Here is a 23,781-nt window from a genome sequence, read left to right as displayed (position 1 = left end):
AATTAACTGTCGCCAAATAAGGAAATTAAGTTATGGGAACATTTCGGGTAATAGGGCATTTGCTCCATATTTAATCAGTAAAATTCAACTGTTATATTATCTTTTAAATAATTTTTTTATGTCGTCAGTGAAAAGAAGGGTGTGAAAAGATGGATATATGTTAAAAGGAAAAGTATGATTTGATAATTATAACTGTCTCCAATGGGGACACCCTCAGGCGAGGTTTGGCGAAACCACCGTAAAATGGACACTTCCCCAAAGGGGACACGGCTGCCTCGATCGTTAGTTCTAGCTGAATTTGTTTCTCGGTAACTGAAATCTCTCTAAGGCCAACACGTCTTTACGATTTATGAGACTTTGTAGGCAGCCAAGGGCTTCTACAATTGCAAGTATCCAGCAACACAAAACTTCACCTTCACCTTCACCTTCACGTAACTCCTTGCGCCAGAATGGCGCAGAAGGCCTACAAAATTTCAAGCCAGTCATTTTTAGAGACCTCAAGGAGAATTTTGTTGAGAACGTATTCTTGAGCCAGCGAAAGCAGTCTGGTTTTCTGGCGGTAATCGTGAGTTTTCTGCTAAAATTAAACGTGAACAGTGAGGCAATACTATACAAGTTAACGTTCAGCTGAAACTGAGCATAGATAAAAATTTGGAAAGATAAAAATCAACTGAGCTCAGTTGCTCTAAGACTGGATGACCACAGATACACCTGTGGGACAGCTCTTCGCGCTGTCTCAGAAGTTTCAAACTGTTTATTTACTGTGCCCCGAACTGGGGAGACCGCGTTCGGGTAGCAAATACCAACTCAGAGTTCTGTGATGCCGTACAGATTGGTTTTCGAAGCTTCCCATGTGACATTCTGTAAACTGAACTGGCTGTTTCTGCTAGTGATACTGGACTGACTTCCCGCACGGCTTCTGCGCTGACTCCTCCGGATAGAATTCTGTAGAAAAGGAAAACGATTCGTCAGAACGTGCACAAGGACCGGGGGGAACTCTGTCTACTCGTTACACAAAACACATGAACGAATGATCAAGCATGTCTGTAATCTTACACAAGATGGCATTGCCGGCTACTGATTCCTGAAGGTAGAATTTTAAACACAACCGACCACCAAGCAAGAAAACGTCCAGATTAGCAGGTTAAGACCTCACAGAAATGTTAGAGATTTGAACGAAAGAACGATTTACCGATTACGTGACAAGGTGAAAAACATTCAAATGCAAACGAAAGTGCGTGACGGAATTTTCACTTGCCTTTCTCTCCTACAGTGTTTCCAATGTTAATGGTGCCCACGGGTTAGGAGTGCAAAGCTATGGTACCACTGCGCACGCGTCTAGTAGTCTGTCAAGACACTCAACAAGTCCAAAGGTGCAATAGATTTTGCAAAACAGTTAGTTCCTAATCTACATAAAAACGAGTTCTTAGGTGTTGGTCAGCGCTGATCATTTTCTCGGCAACTGGCAGCATTTGCATAAAATTACAAGTCCATGCTAGAGATGACAGTCCTGAAATTTGATATGACTACCCCAGGATTTCAGATTTGACGTGCACGAGCAGTTTGTTGTGAGAAAAGAAATTCGATAGCGCTTAAACCGTGAGCCATGACTTTATCAGAAGATAATCGTTGCTTTGAAAGTTCTTCAGATTAGTTATTAGCTGTTATTTTATCAGAATGAGATGTCAAAGTTCTCACGAATCATTTCAGTTACACCAGTGAAAATAAAATATCTAGGGGTTGTTGGAATTGCTGCTACCTTTTTAAATTAACTACATTACATTTTAACATTTTTTTCAGGTGTTCGTGGCAATAGGTTCACCTTCAAAAGAATGTTACGTGATTTTACAAATAGGTTTTTGTTTTTCAGTTTCAACAAACGACTGGCCGATATAAATGATACAAGATAGTGAAGAGTACTTTTTAATCAGACATTTCCTCAAATTTATTGGAATTCGTAAAATTCACTGAACACTTTCATGCCTTAATGTTCTGATTCATTCTTAATAATTGGAACTAAAATAACGTATCTCTGTAAAATATTATACAATTATTGCCATTCTGACTGCTAACTCGGATTCAATTCATTAGAATTGCTCACTGGATATTTCTGACAATTGCAACATTTAGCTAATAGTAATAAAATTGATCACCAGAATATACGAAGTCTCACATACTCCATATATACGGCTAAAATACCTAGTTATGTTGAACGTTCCCTTAAGATATATCGAGACTTCGAGACGTAGTTAAAAAACTTCCATCTAAAATCTCATTAATTACTAAATAAACTAGGCAAAAGTGAAACAAGCAGAGGCCTGTCTTGCGAATGCGTCCAAAAGTGTTAACCATACAAGTAGACGGTCCTCTTCACGCTCTAAATTCACCCTTCATTCAAGACATGGTTGCCACAGACATCAGTTTTCCTGATTAAAAAAAAATCGGATATAGCGGCAGGCCTCAGCCTCCCATTCGTTAAAGAGTGATAGGTTTACAACAGCTTCACCTTTGACTTCATTATTTAAGGAAAAACATGGTTGCCACAAAATGACCTGAAATATTTCTATCGACTTCAGTGGTATTGCTCGTAACTCAGCGGTATTATAACTTCAAGTTTCCCTGAATTTTCGTCAGTGCCAATTTTCCCCGATTCAAAATAACATTCCCCAACTTTTCCCTGACTTTGAAGATTGTTTTCTCACCCCATTTCCTGACGTGTGGCAACCCTTCACGAGATGTTCCTTGTTCAACCGGAAAAATTCCTTGCCAAGACCGTGACGTACGTGACTGTTTCGTGACGTTACGTGACGTACCTTTTACGTACGTAACGTGACAGATCCGTGTAGTGTTCTGATTGGTTGTTACGTGCCCGCAAAAATTCAAAAGTGAGTAACAACCAATCGAACCCTTTGTATCAAATCCCCAGCGGGGAAGAATTTGGAGGGCAAAGAGGGACGTCTGCTAACTAACTTAGTTGTTTATCAACTTGTAGTTGATAACGATACACAAACCACCTTAGCAACTCTGTGAAAGCTAAAGGCTGGTTTTCACTAGAGCACAAGCACAAGCACAAGCATAAGCATAAGCACAAGTGAAAACAGCCGCGACATAAACGTAAGCAGAAACATAAGAACGAGCCCACTTATTTGTCTTGTGCAGTTTTCACTAGTAACGCGCTCGACAAAAGCATAAGTATAAGCACAAGAAAAACAGAACTGTTCGTTTTTCTTGTGCTTATGCTTATGCTTATGTCGAGCGCGTTACTAGTGAAAACTGCACAAGACAAATAAGTGGGTTCGTTCTTCTTACGTTTCCGCTTATGTTTATGTCGCGGCTGTTTTCACTTGTGCTTATGCTTATGCTTGTGCTTATGCTTATGCTCTAGTGAAAACCAGCCTTGACGTTCGCTACGGCGGATAATAAACCGTAAATAGCCAAGTATTTCACTTGCCCCGCCGACAAAGCCCAGCAGTTTCTTTAGAATTGAAATACCTTTCTCTGTTAAATAACGCTGCCATCTGATGGAATTAACACTGCTACATCATCTACAGAGCACATCTACACCCCAAGGAACCTCCTAATCTTAATATACTTTGCCCTACCTTTAAGGTTATGCATGGCCCCCTTCAAGAAACAAGATCCCTAAATTCATTTCAAGATAGCTCATAATTTCTCGTTTCTTCTAGATACCTCCTTGTTTCCGCGTTGGTCAAAACGCTCAATAGAATTGACTTTGTGTTTCTCGTTTCTTTTCCGCAAGATACAGCCGTGTTAGTAACGCACACCAGCTTTCCCACAATTTTTTTTTAAAGCGACTGTAAGCGTTTAATGTTGCGAAGTTAAGGTTTTGGTGGCCGGTAATTTCTCTCTTTTCTTAGTTGAAGGACACAAGAGAGCTGACGTTTTCACGTTTTTCTGCAAGCTACTACCTCTTGTGAACCTGAATTTTATTGGCACACTTGCTAGACCCTCTAAAATGTACTCCTAAACAGGTACCTTAGATGTGCAACCCAATTGGTGCCTTAATTGAGTACAAGATCTTCTACTGAACTTAGGGCCCAGGGCATTATTCTCATCTGCAATCTGAGCCTATTGTGTGGCTCGTTCACAGAGGTAGCAGCCCATCTAATCGCTTCTTTATCTGTACATTTACATTAAACAAAAGTTAAAGTGACCTGATGTTCATTCGGGTGATGTTTCCAAATGGGTGACCCACCAGGCTTGGAAGCCATCACAAGCGCATCCACGTCTCCGTTGATTGGTCGAAATGTTGACACCGAGTTATACCCGCCGTCGGTGACTCTTCGCCTCCGTAGACTATCGTCCGACTGCCCGTCGGCTGACGGAAGAACGCTCTCGGAATGAAACACCACTCGACCGTCTGGAGGTTTGTACCGTAACACCTCCACCCCATGCCCGTCGCTCTTCCGGTGGTCCAACCAACGAGGGTCTTCGTGTGGTAAACGCTGATTATGTGGTTCTCCCTGGTAACTCGCCGGAATTTGAGGATGGCGTTGGATTTCGATAATTGTCGACACCGAAGCCTGGCTTTGGTAATCTGTCGGAGTGTCGGGAAATGTCGACACTGAAGTTTCGCTCCGGTTAAAGTTAGCTGGCGGAGAGTGTGACAAATTTGTCGGAACGCCACGAAGGAGCGTTATTTCGGGCGAGGCTGGCGACGGCGGTCTGTCCATGGGCACGCGAATAATTTTGTCCTTTTCTTTATTTTTCCTTGCGCGCGCAGACGCAGTTTGGAAGACGCCTCGTTTCAGTGATGCGCCAGGAGGGAGTGATGGGAACTCCTCCCTGGTAGGAGCCGGCGGCGTGTCCAGTCCCAAACGTTTTAACTCGAACATCGTGGCCTGGAGCATCTCTATAACTTCATCATCGTCATACGGGTACGAATGCATCTTTTCTTGCAAAAACTGCACCACCTCCTCAAGGCCCATCTTGATGAATATTTCTATGAAAGGGGAAAAAGAAAATGTTAATTTATAGATTCACCATATCACAGAAAGGTTCTTCTAGGCAACCATACTCGCGGTCGAGAACGTCATTCGAAAACAGTGGGGATCACGTCGTTACATAAGTGAACACAAGAAACAGTCACCAGTCTTCGAGCAAGATTCGTAGCATGAATTGCAAAGCACTCCAATGCGCTACTTAATAGTCACTTTTCAATCGCCCTGTGTAAAACCCTTCATACGAAAATGAGTTTGAATTGCGTGAAATGAACGCATATTTTGATATGAATGGTTTCGCTTGAGGGCCCGTTTTGACACAGAAGCAAAAGGCAACTCGGAAATGACCTTTAAAGTTGTCAATCAGTCGGCCGCGCGCCCTGTCGGTCTGTCAATCACTCAATCAATCAATGAACCAATCAAATTCGACTTACTTCGATGCATTTTCATAATGTTATACGCCATAGCGGTCAGCAGTCTGTCTCCTTCCAACATGAAGATGTCCCACAATCTTAGCGTCAAGGTAAATGGAACCTAACGGAATAAGTTAATAACAAAGATTAGCATTCTGAAACTTCTCCATCAAATAGAAATTGACTGAAGTCGAACAGGTTATAATAACCACAGTGATCACAAACACCATCACCAAATTCCCCTAATGTTTACGCAACAGATGGCGAAAAATATTTAAAAAATATTTTATTTCCTCTGTAAAATGACCCAGGCTTCCTCTACTGTAGAGGACGCCATGGTCTCAATATTCTGGGTCTGAGGCTATAGAGCGTATTCACTCACGTGTCCAGCAGCCATGCACATTTATTGGAGAAAAAGGAAGTGTTTATATAAGAAAACAGTTGAACTCCCACAGGATTGGTTTGGTACACCAACATGACCACCGTTTCATTGTTTTGGGACAACAATATTGCTATACATAGTGAAGTCACGTGAAAACACTCTTTTAAAAGCAGCATATCCCCTTTGTAGAACTCGAGGTTCTATGTAACATAATTTTTTTTGGGGGGGGGGGGGGCAAAAGTTAAATCTCTGACAACAATACAAGCACATGAAACAAATTAAGACTACAAAGAAACAGTACAGCTGCAATTGAACATACCCGATCCAGAAAACATTGCATGAACCACTTGAGAGTGTAAAGACTAGAATGACAACCTTCTTTTTCCTGATGATAGAAACAAACAGAGGTAAACACAAAGACCTCAATGAATTAAACTGTGGGAAAAGCAAACGCTGAGAAAAAAGAGCTGTTGTTTATTACATAACTGCATATCATATCGATATGACGACAAAGCAAACAGTATGTAAAGTAAGGAAGTTGATCTCCCCTCCTCCCCCCCCCCCCCCCCCAAAAAAAAAAAAAGGATCAGTAATGTTAGCAAATGTAACAGGTGGTTTGCCACTGGAAAAACAACCTGTACTACAAAACTTATGTGTAAATGTGCAAAATTGTTCAGTCGTCTGTGTCCATTCACCAAGAGAAACGTAAACAAACTTTAGAGAATTCAGCGCAGAGCGACCACGTTCATCTTAAAATCGAATGAAACCTACGATGTCCGTGTAAGTAAGCTCAATCTGCTAACTCTTGAGCAAAGACGTTTTGTTGTTGATGTCACCTTCTTGTTTAAGGTTATTAATGGCCATTTAGATGTCGACTTTTCTCAATTCTTAGATTTTTATAGCCAAGAGGGCCGTTACTTACTGAGACATTTCAACACTAAATCGTTAAAAAAGAACTATGCCAGGACAGATATACTTAAAAACAGTTACTTTTATAGGATTGTCAATGAATGGAACAGTTTGCCTCTTGAGGTCCGTTCGGCATGCAGTGTTGACAAGTTTAAAGCTGACGTTATTAAATTTGTAACAAAATTGTAAATATTGTTACAGCTTTAGCGACATTATTGAAATTTTTACAGTTTTATGAGGTGATTTGTTTTATATGGGGTCACGCAACCCACCTACACATTATCGTTATGGCTTCTTTTTTGTTTTGTTTTGTTTTGTTTTGAAAACCAGCTATTAAATTGTAATAAATAAATAAAATATTGAAATTATTTGAACCATGGCATAGGCCTTACGAGAGTCACTTGGCTGCCATTTAACTTTTAAACACAGCTGTCATAATGTTAATACATGTATGTTAAGCATAAACAGAAAAATTCTAAAACCTCTGGTTTTGTACACTCAGAGTTTTGAACGATACAGGCTTAAAATTAACACTTACCAAATTTTTAAACAGTCGTGATAACAGTTTCTTTAAAATCCTATCATGATGGTCTTGAAATCTAAGCAGCTTTGGGAAGCCAGGTACAAAGAACCCTTCAAAAGATTAAAAAAAATCATTTATAACAATGACTGCTAAATGTACATAATATGCAATATATCTTAACAATGCAGTACCTACACTAATACACCTACACTGTACCTACTGTTTTATAACTTAAGTTTTAGTATAAGAAAAGAAACAGGTACAGCGTATGATTAATAAGCCAAAGACTGGAGGTAAATTGTAATAACGACCATGCCCTCTACAGCAGACAGCTGTTAGCTTTGTAGTGGCAGCTGTCAAGAACGTAAAAGGCAAACAGCTGTTTTATGTGCATGGATCTTTAATCTACAAAACAACAACCCTACATGTGAGTGAAGTTTCAGAAAAAAATCAAATTCAAGCGGATATTGCAGTTTATATCATTTTTTTTAATGATGATGCATGGTGTTTGAACAGATTGAGTGTTGTATTACATTCATGGAAGACTGCACCAAACATGATGTGTCATGTGTATGTACTGTAGTATAATTATCACCTGTTCTTGCCTGTGTTTAGGATTTGCATAAACTCTTAAATTTTATCAGTCTCTCATTTTCAGTCTTCACCAGAGGCACCATTAGTTTTCCTATTTTATTCATATTAAGTGTAAACATGAGTACCCACCATGCATTGCATGCTTCTTGTCAGTAAGAAGTTGTGACAATGCCCAGAAAGCATCCTACAAGATGAAACAAATGAAAGGATAAATTGAATACTAGTTAACCTTGAGGTCATAAACAAATTCTTGTACATACATACAGTGTACCTTGCATTGAAAATATTTTTACAAGTGTAAAACTTGACTGAATTAATGTCATTTTGGTCATGAAACTTGCATTACATTACACAAATTGTAAACTTGATTTCACTTCAAGGACAGATTAGACAGAGACAAAGCTCACCTCTTCATTCAGGTACATCAGCAAAAGAGCTGCTATTCCACTCATGCCTTGACAGTACCCCACCTCCTACAAAACAAGTACAAAATCATCTGTGGTTTGTTTCTAATTCTTGCAGCTTGCTTTCAAAACAGTAACGTACAATGTGCACTACAATACTGTGACTTGCCCCTAAGGCTAATATTTAGCAGGGTTTGAAATAACCGCCAGTCAACAGACAAAGTCCTGTCAAAAACTGGTTTTTTCTGGGTCAAATCGTTGGATGATCAGACATTTTGTCCCATCGTTAACACTTCAAAGGAAAATTTGATTCAGAGCTAGTTCTAAATTAACTTGTACATTACTCGCACTTGTGAGCCGATAGGAAGCGATAGAAGGAGGCAAAAGTGTAATAATTATATTGATTTTACTGAACATGCTTTTTATGTGTCGTGTATTCCATACTTTTTGCCCTGGACATGAGCTACTTCCACAATAAAAGCTCACTAAATGCACTTGCTTGATATTTAAGCATCATGCTGAGGGGGGTGGGGAGAAGCACTTTTTAAAGAGCTATGATGAAATGCATATTTGTTCATTCAAAATCATTTTTTGGCCAAGCAAAAATAGATTTGACTGGACAACTTGACTGGCATCAGCCAGGAAAATATTCCAAGCCCTATTTAGTGTCACTGTTACATTGCTGTAAATGTAATATCTTTTGGAAGGGGAACCTAATTCCTTAGTTTGTTTTGTTCAATACAGTAAAACAGGTTTAAGCATAATTGGCCCTTTTCCAAATTTACTTCACGTAGAAGTTACAGAATTGTCCGAAATTGCCTCACATACATGTTGGAATATATTGTAGTGTAAATTAGAAAAGTAAACCATGGAAAAGGGCTATTGGCAACAGACACTACCATTCATCTGTATAAATTACATATGTCTGTAAAAGCTATTACGTAGTTAGAGGAGCCAAGTCATAGAAAATACAAATTTATACAAATACAAAGGAAAATATAATGAATTAAAACTAATTAGAAATTATTTTGCCCAAAATTCATTTTTTTTTTTACAGTAAAACACATATGGTACAATTTACTAACTTGAATAATAAACTTACCACATTATACATGGAGTATGCTGCAAGAACATGAAACAGGGCTTGTTGCCTAAATTTTCCAAAAGTGAAAAAGTAAATATTATGTAAAATAATGCCTGCGTAATAAAAAATAACCATAACATACTGTGTCTATAAAGAACACAAGTGTTGATCTTACTTGATTCCATATCTATCTCTAAACATGATGTGATCTCTGTATGTTCTGTTGACATCAAGGTCAATTTGCCGAATATCGGGAGACTGTGCTCTTGCAATCCTTTTCATAGACTAGAAAAAAGAAATCATTGACTGTCACTGCAAACCCTTAAATTCTTCAAACCATTATCAGAAACTTATAACATTGGATGTATGACAATAAACTGTATAGGTTTACCAACTACATGTACCTCAATGAATTGATTGCTAATGCATGTAAATGCAATACCAACAATGTCAGAAGTGCAGCAGCTCTTGTAAGCTTGTAGTTCTTTTTTCTGTCATAGTGTAGCAGCTGTTATTGTTTTGGGACTTTTGCTTCTGTTGTTTGTTTTGTTCCTATATAAAAGGGTACCGAGCCATTCATGTGAGACCTTACAAGAGCTGCTACCTGACCCGACGTTTTAACATAAGCTGTGTGTAACACACTCTCAGTTACCTCATAAACTGTGCTCCTATTTGGAATGCTATCAATGCCAAGAAGATTTTTCCAGGTTTCACCTCTCATGGCGTTTGGGATGCCTTTGTAGATCCGTCTCCTCAGCTAAAAGCATTAAAGACATATTACACACAACAACTTCACTTGAAAAATAAAAATATAAAAAGTAACCACACTTCAGTACATGTAGAGTACAAAATCTAATTATTCCTAGTAGGGTGGGTAGTTTGACAAAACAGGCCACTTTCATCACCACTACATGTAAAAACTCACTCACTCACTCACAGCTCAAAACTCAACCAATACTGTTGAATTATATGTACCATATTGTAAATACCACTGCCTTAAATAATGTACTTGAAACATCAAATTATCAGAACGCTCACTCATTGAAGCCTATGGTAATCAAAAGGGAAGATAATAACACTAGCTAACTTTGAGGCTCACTTAGACGCTTGCAAAGATTTCTACACTACAACTACTCAAACCGGGCTAACTAAAAGAAAACAAACCGATCAAAACATAAACTGAGAACAATGGACTGGTACATGTAGTTTCTAGTGACGGCAAGTAACGGTCTGTTTGATGTGGAAACATACATGTAAACACTATCGACTCCTAGAGCTGCGTTAAATGCATGCTTAGAGATTTAGCCCTTGACGGAGAATTATCATAAATGCACATCTCGCTCATAAAGTTTAGCTTAAAAACTCATTTTGCAACAACTAAACCAAAACTGTTAAAAAGGGTACAAAATTTAGAATTGAAACTAGCAAATCAGCAAAAAGGGAAAGTTTCCGGAGGGGCTCAGAACACTTTGCATTTTGTTACAAACTATTGTTTGTATTTTTCAATGTTAATGACTAATTTCAGAAAAAGATCACTACCCTTTGTAATGTTCTGATTGGCTTGCTCTATTCCAAGTGGCTGGGTACAAGTGGTCGCAATAGCATACATACATGAAGATTCTCTTTCTGCAGTTCATATTACTAGTAATCACATGTACTACATAAACAAGTTTACTTAATTTACACAAGTTCATGTTAATAATCCATCCATACATGCACAATACATGTACATACACTATACAAAATTGTACAAGTATGTACTGTCCCTAACACATGCTGCAGTCAGTTTAAGAATTTTCCTTACACCTGCAGCATTGACCCTTGTATTGGAGACTCTACCTACAATGTACTGTACATGTACTGCAAAACATTTAAATGCAGAGAATGAGCATTTTTAAGGTTGAACTTGTTTAAATTGTTTTAAATATTCACCTTTTCTCCACGTATATACTTATCCCAGTTCTTTACCATCTTTACCCATTTCTGTGTTCTCTCGCGTTCTAATGTCAGAAGCTGTGCAAGGAAGAAAATAATTAATAACTAGAACAACACTAAAGAAAAAAAAAAACAACTAAAATATAACAGCTCCATATCTACATGCATCTACAGCCCAGGGCTTAACAACATACACTGTACATGTAAATGTATATACAGTGCAGTGTTCTCTGTAAGCACTGTGGCCAGTGAAAATGATCGTCTGCACCACAAACAAAACAGATGTCATAGTACACCCAGTGATCTATCTGCCTCTGCGTCCCATGTCTCAGACTCATAATTTTCCTAAAAGACGCACAGGTATAGTCCCAGATGCGTCCCATTGGATACAAAAAAATTACCTTCTCTCTATTACGATCATGACTTGATGACTTTACTTCTCTATTTATGAAAAATTTCAAAATACATATCAAAGTAAACAGCATGTGATCGTGAAGCGAACGCCATTACATTCTGGTCATTACAGGCTCAATTTTCATGATCAGCGGTATTTTACAGAAGTGTATGTTTTTCGATTCCATGCATGTGCTTTCTGTCTCTTCCTGCATGCTTTTGTAATGGGGACATTGTTATTCAAATTAAAATCTTAAAAAAACCCTCATGTGCTGCATTACAATATGGAGTAAAACGTGAAGTAAGACTGTGGCTGTCAATATATGTACCTTTTCATCTCGCCCCTCAGGAAGCTGGTTTTTGCTGTAAAAAAGAGAGATGTTCAGGTAAAAGATTAGCAAAGATACAAAAAATGTACTTTTGCAATTCTCACAAAATTTCCCACTATTCCAAAATGTACAATGTATATGTAGTGGAAAACTATAGACCTTGCAAAAGGTTGTTTCCTGTTACAGTGTGGACACTTGAACCATGAACACTCAACGTTTCTTGGTACATTTTTCATTGACCACAGAATGAGGACTCTTCATATAATGTAAAGAATAATTTTAATATTTAAATGCTAACATTCTATATTTACTTGAAGAGACACCATTCTAAAGATGCCAAAAAATGTACAACATAATTTGAAGTGTTCATGGTTTGAATATCTTTACTGTAATATTTGTGCACCATTTACTTGCAGAGCTCATTTCGTCCCTCTTTTTTGGTTGTGCCTTTGTATGCCTTTTACTGTACATTGTACACATGTTTGATTTGTATATAATACATTAATACATGTACAAAATTCTCAGTTTGTGAGCAGGCGGAATTAAACAAATCCTGAAATCTGATTGGTTACAGGAGCAGGTGAAATTTTCCCATCCGGCCTGCTCACAGCAGGCCAAATTGTGGAGTTGATTTATTTTCATGAATAAATAAGTGGGAATCATCGATCAATGCAAGTGTATCTCTATTCACTTTTAAATGGCAAGGAAAGTCACTATAAGTTAGTAATTTCAAGAGTGTTTTTACATTGTTAGAGTATGACTGGTTGTTTGTAGCTTGGCATTGTAATGACACATAATCCTGTGTTTCTCATGCCGTACAATTTAAGTAAAAAATGAGACAATTTCCCACAAAAGAAGAATACTTACTGGAGAAATCCATATCTGTCAGTTATTTTGTACACAAAAAAGTTTGCATCCTCCCAGTCATCTATCTCAGCATTTTCATCATATCCCTAGAAAATATTCATGCAAAACAACAAAGTCAGAAAATCACTGCTTCCCACATGGTACATGTGCATTACGACATTTATCTAACTTTTGTACTACAGTGCAGCTCAGATATATCCAAACCAAAATATACACGTAATTTGCGTCAGCCCAATATGCATTTACGCGTATGCATATACACAAAATATGCCCGTATAATACACATAGTTCGTGTATATCTGAGCTGCACTGTTAACATGTGCACAGTGTTCTCTAACAATCATTCTCTAAACACAAACAAAAATCAATATGTACGTCCAGCTCGCAAAGAAAGACCTGTTTAATCATGGACTGGGGCAAGTCGATTTTGCAGCAAAGTCATTAGAGATTCTGTCTGTCTGTCTGTCTTGGGAAAATTTTTAAGGAAATTTCTATCACAGATCGTACTGTAACAGAAGAACATTTGGGACATAGAGATGCAGACCTTTAGCTGCTGCTCAGAATAACTTACTCTGTCATATTTTGCCACAATATTCCGTCTTGTCTTCTCGTAATCCTCATCTATCTCAGAGGAAAAGCCTGAAGAACAAAATAAGAATAACAGAAAATGAATTCATAGTTTCAGCCAAATATGGTTAATTGCTACTGCTTGGGCAACAGGAAAAGCATAGAATGCTGAACCCTTCTAAAAACATTACATGTACATCTTTCATTTTCACTCAGTTTTAATGAAACACACAATCATGCAGCAACAAAACTTCTGAATTTTTTCATGAACTTTGTACACCTACAGTAACACACATTTTCACCTCAAAGCTTGTATCTAATAGTTTGTATCTAAACCCACAATCATCCAAAATAAATAAGAGAATAATTAACTGTTTAGGAACTTGTATTTACTTACAAGAAGTGAGCATCATTAGCCAATGTACAAACATGGACTAAGTAACAAGCTACAAAAATTCAGTTGCACTCATCGCAGCGTACAAAAGCAGTAGTACAGATACATGTCTACACATGTAATTTGTATGACTTTTGTCTTAACTTTAAAGGTTGTTCACTCAGTTCAGTCAAAACAAGTGCTTGACTGTAAAATAGTTGCTACAACCTACAGTGTGTATACCAGTACTTAGAATGTTTACAACTACAGCTGTAGGACTAATTTGATATTTTACAATCAAAATCTCAAAATTTCTTGTGGTTTTAAACACTTCATTATTAATATTTAATAGCTGACATCCTCTTAAATTTCAATTGCATTCATCTCAGTCATCGACAATAACAACTGTGGGTACTTTTGCAAATTTATACATAATTCAAACCGACAGGCACATTTGTGACAATAATATGCATAACCTCCAAAAAGTTAACTAAGAACCACAAATTAAGCTTCTGGTACATGTATATGTGCACTGTATTTACATGTATGCTGTTTAATTACCAGTAACCTGCTTTAATTTATCAACACTCAGTGCTAATGCAGATACTTCAAGTGGTCCTCATGGTGTTAAGAAGACCACTAGAACTGCATTTGCAGGACTTCATGTTATTGGAATAGCATGTGCTAAATGTCATAATGTTAATATTTACTGTTCCTAAAACCACCCTCTATTGACTGCTGTAAATGTATTTTCTGAATTTGGTTCTGGAGCATGTATTGAAAGTTTCATAAATGTATTATATTATTATTAGTATTGATTGGTACATGTATGGTCAACAAATTTTGACAGCCACCCAGGAGGAGCATATTTGTTCCCTAAAATTTTTTGGCACAGTTTCCTTTAATAATAGATATTGCTTGTTTCCTCAAATTTATCCCTTGCATATTTGTTTCAAATATTTCTCGTTCCACTGAAATAAATGATGAAATTTGCTTCTTGCCCAAAACCACTGGAGGGCCCTCCATTTTGGCGTGACTTACTTTGGAGCAACACATACATGTATGAGTGAAGCTGTCATTGGCTTAAAAGTGCAAAAGAATACAGTTGGCATAGTATGACAACTCAAATTACTCCAAAACTGAACCAGCTTTGTTGTAACAATTTCCGTTTACCTGGAAAACTATACAGCTCAATTCTGCCTGATGCTGATTGTTCACATAGTTACATTCATCCAATTGCTTTTTACAGACAGGGGTATAAGAACATGGGGGCTGAACTTTTAAATGGCATTTATAAGATGACACTTTAAAGAGGGTGGTACTCCAGGAGATACACTGATTTAGTTGCAGGTGCTTTAGAGTGGTTTTCAATTCAGTGTGGAAAGTATATGTAATCAGGCAATTACTTTGGTTTTGGTTTTACTACGGTTTGAGATTGGCTGAGAAGTCTATCAATTGGTGAGTAATTGGTTTGGTTTTGGTTTGTATTACAACACTCAATTAAAAACTGCTCTAAAATCAAAACACAAGGGAAGTAGTTATAGATAGAGGAATGATTATTTGAATTTGTTCACTTCGGGGAACATTGACGATCTCAGGGAAACAAAACTCATTGTTTCCCATAAGGCCAGTCACAAGTGCTTAATACTTTTCATTGTATCTATGAGTGAGTATTTGATGAAGGCCATAATTTGTTCAGGAAAAAATCTACTGTAAAACTGCATTGAATCCACAATTACACCTCAAATTCCCATATACATGTACTACAGGTCTATTATCAAGAACCTTCAATCAGGCTGCAGTCACAGTAATGCTTCATGTTCAAAGCCAACAAAACTAATTATTACTAAAAATTCACTGGTTTTGTCTTTGAAGTTACAGTGGATGAACCACTTGCTGTGTAAGTCTACAGAACCACTCCATTAACTAGCAGCATAATTTATATTCCTAATTCCTAATGTCTGAATCAAGCTACGATGTAAAATATTTCTCTAAACGAGGAAGAAGAAGAAGATATCCTCTGAGCTTGATAACCTCCTCGTAAGGATTATACCTTAAAACAATATTAGATTTAAAAGATGATCGGTTGTTTGATTTGTACTTCACCATTGCCAAAATCCTCTTGATAGGGAATTTGACAGTAGGCACGTGTGACTGAAAGAAGCTACATGTAAACCTAGTAAATTTCATTTTACTTTACGAGTTACAAGTCCTTTTCTGTCAAACGTGGAGGTAAATGTCGAAGTTGGTGTCAAAAAGTCAACTGCGAGAAATTCCATCGAAAATGTGTCGAGTAAACATACTTAACAAATTAAAATGGCGACAAGAATTATTTGCTAACCTCCCGAGACAAAGAAAAGACGGGGAAAAGAAAGAAACATCGTTCGGATATATTGAAGAATGACAAGAGGCTAGTTGAGAGGTTTCGTTTCGCTTCACGTGGACATTTTTGAAAGAGTTTTCAAGTACCACTAAAAGTAACATGGCTGTTTACGATGATTTCACCGAGCAAATGATGCGAAACGTAAACGAAAATGAATTCTCCTAGACAGATTTGCCGATGATACTGTCACTACTCAAGGATTAACAAGAGAGCGACGATAATATTTGAAACAGAATTCCAGGCATTGTTTTGGTCTGAGCAGTCTCGCCGCCTTTCGACAGAAGAAAACAAAGCGTCGGCTTATATTTGAGCAGTTCGTTAGTCAACTCATCGACATCTCTCGGCATGATAAAGGACCTTTAGCACGAAAAGGCTATGACGTCGTCTTACTGAGACGCTCTGTGTTATACCACACAAAAATTAACTCGACACTTCTTCCGCCTAAAGATTGTGAGACTGTTGACGCAGTAACGTGACTTAGAACGGACATTTTCAAAAAGCATTTATCCACGATAGAAGTGAACAACTAACAGGCAATAACTCACTCATTTTGACGATCGATAGCTAAATTCACTTTATCCAGATGTTGCTGTGGCGTAGTTGCGGGTCCAAGTACACAAGTAAGTTCATAAGGCTCCTGTTTGTCGTTCGTTCAGCCAGTTTCCTGTAAAACACGGATCGTAGTAGGGAGTTGTACAACGACAGCCCAGAGAAACATCAACACCACAAGGAAATTGCTCACGAATCCGCCGCAATTAACGTCTGATAACAAGCTATGTACAAGGTATTCTAAGAAGGAATGAGTTCCTTGATAAATGGGGCATCTTTCAATGTAACAAAGTCGTTTACGAGTTACAAATCAAGGAGAAACCTCCCCCTTGTTCGCCATGAATTTCAATGTATTCGCATTGCAAGTGCATCCTGCTAGACCGCATTGCGCAGGACACTGCTTCAGCCTCGCTCTCATGAGATAACTTTCCCCGAACCCTACCCCGCCAAGAAACCAGCTACAATACACTCATGAAGGGGAATATCTGCTTCAGATCAGTTTACAAAATTATTAAACTAATAAGTAATCAGATCATTTATTTAATTTCCCGTGAAATTTGGTATAATTAAGCACTTGAAAATTTTTCTAAGACTACAATTGCACTCGCCCTACGTTAGAAAAACTTTGGAATCCTGGCACACAGCAATTACGAACCATGCTGACAATAATGCGAAACAATTACCAAGACAATATTCAATTTTATTTTGAACTTCACATTAACATTTTTTACTCGCACACAAGCATTTCTATTGTTTTTATTATAATTTTGTTTTTTCCTTTCACACTTTTCTTAGTATATATTTTAACGTTCGCGCTCTCTATTACTCGTTAAAGACTGCAGACTGGTAGTCGAAAGCTCGTTTTAAACAAATTTTTAACCAGAGATCGTTTTTCTATTTTTCCAAATGTCTTATCCTGGTTACTCATCTATTTTTAAACCAAATAATAAATAAATAAATGAAATCTATGATATTGCTATTTTCCGTATAACATAAAAATGCATTTTTTGGTTTTAGTCCCCCTGCTGGTGTGCTGCTACTCCCGCTGCTACCACTTTAATTTTAGCGTTGGCCGTTTACAGACGAAGGCTGCATGTGTGCAGTAAAGCTCATGTTGATGTAAGAACATAATAACATGAGGTAGAAAGCAGTTGTGAACTGTAATCCTGTCAATATATGTCAAGGGCAACCTTGGCGTGATGGGCAACTTTGCTAAGTAACAGTTTTGAAGATGAACACGAAAAATTAAGTTAGCCCGACACAACGTAGGTTACTTGCTTTTACACTGCAAGACTTCGGCTGGCCACCATCCTTCTTTAGGTATAGAGGAAAATTACAAAAGATTTCATACGCAATCCATTGTAACACAACTTGGGATAAGGTGACAGGCCGTTGACAAGTTTTTCAAATAGGTAGTTAGGTTTTATCTCAGACATCATCATCATTATCGCCGTCATCATCGTCATTGTCATCTTTAAAGATGGTAAAGCCTATTAGGCATCAGACCAACTTTTAAGAGTTCGGAAACTGTGGTAGGTTTAGATCTAGTGTTAGATTTGTCGACTGCTCTAAGTTAACTCAGTCCTTAACATGTCTCTCAGTTTCTCCTTACCACACAGGCATCCCGAGCTCGCTATCAGATTACCTGGGAATAAGCGGTGTTGTGTTACAAAGATGCGATTTATAAGGGTTTGTACGAGAACGCAACGGTTTTGTTTAAAAAGTCAATTATTCTTATATATCGTGATTTAAATCTAGTTACCCTGTTGTTGTATTGTATTCTTTCTTGTTCAGGCCAGCTCCTCAGGCCGATCATCTCACGCGATTTCGGCGAGTTATCGTTGCGACCCGTTGTGTGGGTTTCCACTGCTAATTATAAAAGCGAAACCCACACAAGTCACACAACGATAACTCGCCGAAATCGTGTTAAATGGGCCCGAGGAGCTGGCAAACCACAAAGAATACAACACAGCAACAGGGTAAGTAGATCATATTTACAAAACATACGAATAATTACCTTTTTAACCCAAACCGTTGCGTTCCCATACAAACCCTTATATAATAAATCGAATCTTTGTTTTTCAACTAGTGGTGGACATTTACTCGAGCAGTGGTGCGAAAATAATGGCCGTTGAGGAGGAAAGTTTTGCCACTCTCGCCAAAATATTAAAGAGTTGGAGACTTCGTGGGGAGAACGCGAGCGCGTTAAACAAGCGCGTGCGCGTTACACGAACGCTAAGCGTAATGAGAAAGGTTTCAAACTTTGCGCTCTGCCTTCAGCTACAGTTTGGAGACTGGTAGCGTGACTAGGGAGGGGTTCCCGCGCTGATTACCTCAGGAGATACCAACCGCTGCTCGAGTGAAACAATGCTTTGCCAGCTGACTAAAAAAAAGATTAAGAAGGAGCGAATTCCTTTCGGTAAAAGCTTTTCGTTTACAAGGTTGCTTTTCTTCCAGAAGGTAATTAATGACTCCATTCACTGCCCGGCATTTCTGGACTAGAGCTACGGTTGTAGTAGTGACAGTGGTTGCGCCGGCTCTAGCTAAAACTTTGAATCTGTCGAAATCAATCTCCGATTTATTAAACCGAGAACATACAGCGGAGTTCCGATTTCTCGAACCCTCAGTTTTTGGAACCTCTCGATAACTCGAATAAAACGTCGTTTCCCCTCCTCAGTCAAACGCTGTAATTTTACCGTTCGATCTCTCGAACTATTCGATTTTTCGAACAAATTTTCGTTTCCCTTGGGGGTTTGAAAACTCGGGATTCCACTGTATAGTTAAAATAAAACTGGTGATCGAAAACATTATTAGCCAGGAAGGGCGTCACTAAAGATGTTTTGGACCTGGGACTAGTAATGAATATTTTTCATGATCCTTTACAATGCATTCACAGGCCGGGGGAGTGTACTCCCAGAAAAATGGGGAAGGGGTGTGCAGCCCGCACTTCCCAAAAGCCTTACCCTATTTATGACCAAAATCTGCGACTGATATTCTCTACCCTATTTATGACCTGACCAAAAATTCGAAAACCTATTTATGACCTAACCCTTAAATCAAAACCCTGTTTCAGACCTGCGTTATAATTAGTTCCCTAGTTTAGACCAATGTTAAATTACCGTAAACATAATTTGTGAAGGGCGTTTGTTGATTTTCTTTTCGATAATGATGAAAAAGTGGCTTCTTCTTAAAAACATGCCCATATCAAGGCTAGAGTGCAAAAACCATACCCTATTTATGACCAAAATGGCCAAAATCAGCTAAAATCGATACCTTATTTATAACCAAAACAGCCGAAAAACCATACCCTTTGAGGCCCCACATACCTATGTAGCTCTTACAAGGGAGTACCCCCCCCCCCTCCCGGGATTCACAGCACAGTTTCTGTCTCGTGGGATGAAGTGGCGAGAGATGTCAGTCTATGACGTCATCACGAGAAGAAATAATTGGGCGTTTGAGTCCAGCTAATTACTTATTGATTTATTAATATAGATAGACCTGCTCAACACTGCTTATCTCTTTATCAAAAAGTCGAATAATTAAATGAACAAAACTTCGTCAAGCGTAGGAAAAAAAACTGGGGTAGTTGGTATTGAAATTTCAAGATGAAAGTTGTCTTTGTTACGTATCGACAGATCTATTAAATGCCTAACAAAATGGAGTTTTCTAAAGCGAAGGAAAAAACTAGAATTTATTTCATTACAAGTTTGTTGGAAAGAACAGCAGCTGATTTCTTATTTCCCGTCTGCACAAACACCAAGTTGACAAACTGAGTCTTAATTTCGTTCCATTATCTGTCAAATCTCTTTACACAGCCTCTTCGATCAGTTAAGACTTTCTTTTCTTATTAAAATCCCTCATATGTCCATTCGTTATTAACTCAAGGTGTTAGTCTAACGCTCATAAACAAAAACGTATTCTAATTGAGTACACAGGTAGGTTACACGGCAAAAGATTTTACTGAAAATTTGGTTGTAGTCCTAGCTTTAACGTCTTTAACTGACCTCTTTGTGTTACTACTAGACATGAGAAAGCTAACGAAATTATTGTTAATTTCCAAATCTATATTTTATTTTTTTGTAGCTTATAATAACGCAGCTGTGTCTTATTTTCCTGCTTCGACACAATGAAAGACTTGAAAGATAAGCAGAGAAAAATTGATATTGGTTGAATGGTTGGTTTTGACACCAACGCTTTACTCCGAAGCAGCCATTATCTTGTCGTGAAATGTTTAGTAACTGTGATGTTTGCTTTAAAGTGGCTCTACTAATGTAATAAGGAGAGGAAATTACAGCTTATAGGCGGTACTAAAATTAATATTGTGAGTTCGAGAGAAGAGCGTACGGAATCCATGGTTAAATTCAATGGTTGTTGAACTCCGTTGAGCAGAAGAATGCGTGTCCCAAATCGATCTGAGCCTGATTTGAAGGCAACGGCTGTTGTGTATCCCTGTTGTTTAAGGGCTAAGGACGCCGCTTTCTTGTCTGTCGTTTGTCAAACCGGCCGTTCCTTTGATGGTGCAGACCAGGCCCATGTGCAATTTTTCTTGATTGGCAAAATACTCGAGCTCACTTCACCTTCGATCTGATTTGCACTTCTCCTAACATCCCATCAGCCAAAACTTTGTCGCTTCATGTGCCATGCAAACTAAACCTTTTAAGTGTCGGCCTGCTAAGTCATTTAGACTTTGAAACACGATTTGAACTTTGATATATTCAGATGATAAAATAATCTCTACTTTGGATTCATGTGACAAAAAATAACAAAAAAGTTCGCAGCGTCTCAGCTTACAAACCTAAGTTATATTTAAGTTGTATTTTGATAGGTGTTAGTTCCTCTGCGATCGGTTTTAAAAGCTTAGTTAGGGCTGGTCTTCTCGTTTTACCAACACTTTTTCACTCGCCATCTCCCTTTCTTCTTCGCCCCTTTTAATCCCTCGATTATCGTTTTCTGTGTGTGCGCGGTCTCCTTCCATACTTCCCGCAGGTTTGCTTTGTTTCGTATCTTTCTTCCACTTCATCCTTCTGTTCTGGAACCATGTTTTTACTTGCGTCTCGTTCAAGCCTAAAGTCTGAGCAAGTTTAGCCCGGCTTGAGGTGTCGAGGTATTTCTGATCGGAAAACGTTTTCTCGAGAATACGTAACTGAAGATCGGTGAAGACTGTGCGAGATTTACGACATCTACGGCCGCTCGGAGTTCTCATGGTTGGCTTTAGACGAAAGTAGACTGGGAGAGAATTTAGAACCTCGGGGCTCGGATCTGAAATGCGTTAGAAAACAAAGGGTCAAACCAAAATCAAAATGAATTAAATTAAGAAAAAAATACCACTAATCGCGACGAACGATAAGAGAAATCAGTTTACATTCTGAGCAAAAAATCGTTCCTATTTGCTTGTCTTCTGCTGGCTGAAATTCACCAGTTCGAAAAAGACATTCCCCTGAGCCGTGAGTGTTAAAGTCCTAAAAGCAATTGTAGCAGCAAGATGTTCTCATTTATCTCTTTAATTATTATTGCTTTCATGTATTTATGTCTTCCTCTTGGAAACTATCGCTTGTTTTTTGCGGTGACTAAGGAACGAGTCTCAAAATTTGGTCGAAAAAATGCTGCTAAAATCAACCTAATAGCTGTTTCTCTCCGCCGGTTAGTTAAGCGTTCTTATTCAATCAATTTACTTTCATATCTTTAAAGATAAAATACGCAACTAACCAGGATTAAACGTGTGATAATACGAAGGCAGATGAATAACTGTGTTGACCAAGAAACCAGCTCAAAGTAGAAATGTACTTATGACGAAAACGTGAAGTAATACCGATTAATTTACGCCAGGTATTTGCTTTTTGTCATTAACGGCTCAAATTTCGTTGATTTCCTCCCCGTTAACAACTTTCCCACAACTCTGGTAATAAATAACGTCCTGTTAAACGCTTGGAATTGGTATTATTATGTATACTTTTTTAATTTGGTCGCAAGGAAGCCATCAGTGTGTGGCGATCAAGGTGTCGATGAACTTAGGTTAACAGAGAAAATCTTAATTTATAGGCACGCCCTGTTGTCGTAAGGAGCCTGAAACTGTTAAAGTTTGTATATACCTTGATAAACTGACGTATGTTCTTTGCGGCTTCTTGAAAATATGGTAGGCATTCCAAAGTTGAACGTGTTGCTGCTACTTGCAGGAACTTGAGCGGGCTCGTGTCCATGATCCTGTGGCTGTTTTGGCACCAAATAAGGTGACTGCCTTCTGACTAAGAGATCATCGATTAAAAACGAAGGTCGATTTGGAGGACTACGAGGTATGGCCGGGTTTTGCATGTACGGAGATTGCGGGTATAAAAGCATCGGATCTTGCGAGAAGAACATTGTGGCGTTTTCTGTTTTCAGAACAATGTGTCAACACTGTTTTTGCTTCACTGCAAATGAGCTTTCGGGGAGTTTGCAATCACATTTAAGAGTTCGACCATTTAGAGGAGTGTCAATTCTATACATCACGCGCTTTTGTTTTCATTCACGGACAAGTTCATTTACATGATTGACAGTTAAAGATGTATATATGCTTAAATTTAGATTTCTATTTAATTATTTCTGAAGATTATAAATGTGGGAATCATTCTCAAATTAAATGCGTAATAGCTCAAATGAGTTCCACCCGTGCTGGAAAGTTGTGTGTAATTTCTTTTATGAGATTTATCCCATCAGCACCTACTCAAGCAGAAAATGGCGCTCGTTAGAACCTTTTTTCAAGACAAATTTCGGTCAATTAGTGATATCAAAATCTTTAGACGCGCCAGTTAGAAACAATTATGTTTATAATTCCAAGAGAGAATTCAATTGCTCATAATAATAACAGAACACACTGCAGTCAATAAAAACTGGCTTTCTTTATGTGTTTAATTAAATACGAAGCTTACGGGAAGTGAATAGTTGAAAGAAAGGTTTTAATTTTGTCATGTCGAATAAATATCCGACACCATTACATTCATTATTTAACACTTGCTAACTGTAAAATGTGCGGGAAATCATTTTAATCCCTCGAAAATTACCTTGCCGTCTTGAACGAAATATTTCAAGGTAAAATAGGATGTATGTGGTTGTAAATAATTTTAACACACTTGAAATAA

The 23,781-nt window shown here is 38.1% G+C and overlaps 2 protein-coding genes across 2 annotated transcripts; both read right to left on the bottom strand.

The window, feature by feature from the left end:
- Positions 1-41: 41 nt before the first annotated feature.
- On the bottom strand, positions 42-17,047 carry LOC110065520 (USP6 N-terminal-like protein). Its single transcript, XM_089274482.1, has 15 exons — positions 16,663-17,047; positions 13,366-13,433; positions 12,795-12,880; positions 11,928-11,961; positions 11,203-11,283; positions 9,923-10,027; positions 9,446-9,555; positions 9,289-9,337; positions 8,190-8,255; positions 7,912-7,966; positions 7,204-7,298; positions 6,076-6,141; positions 5,396-5,495; positions 4,176-4,963; positions 42-945 (listed from the first exon to the last, which is right to left on the bottom strand). The coding sequence occupies exons 1-15, from the start codon at positions 16,664-16,666 to the stop codon at positions 808-810; spliced, it is 1,845 nt and encodes a 614-aa protein (XP_089130608.1). The 5' UTR covers positions 16,667-17,047; the 3' UTR covers positions 42-807.
- A 3,078-nt stretch (positions 17,048-20,125) lies between these two features.
- LOC110065508 (brain-specific homeobox protein homolog) lies at positions 20,126-23,141 on the bottom strand. The gene is made up of 2 exons (XM_020772662.2): positions 22,756-23,141; positions 20,126-21,925 (listed from the first exon to the last, which is right to left on the bottom strand). Exons 1-2 carry the CDS (start codon positions 23,021-23,023, stop codon positions 21,528-21,530), a joined length of 666 nt encoding a protein of 221 aa, XP_020628321.2. The 5' UTR covers positions 23,024-23,141; the 3' UTR covers positions 20,126-21,527.
- Positions 23,142-23,781: the final 640 nt, after the last annotated feature.

Source organism: Orbicella faveolata, unplaced genomic scaffold, assembly GCF_042242905.1.
Source record: "Orbicella faveolata isolate gen_17 unplaced genomic scaffold, um_ofav_v1 contig_1, whole genome shotgun sequence".
Lineage (NCBI taxonomy): Eukaryota > Metazoa > Cnidaria > Anthozoa > Scleractinia > Merulinidae > Orbicella > Orbicella faveolata.
The sequence above is the reverse complement of the archived record's forward strand: the minus strand, read 5'-3'. Positions and strand labels throughout refer to the sequence as shown.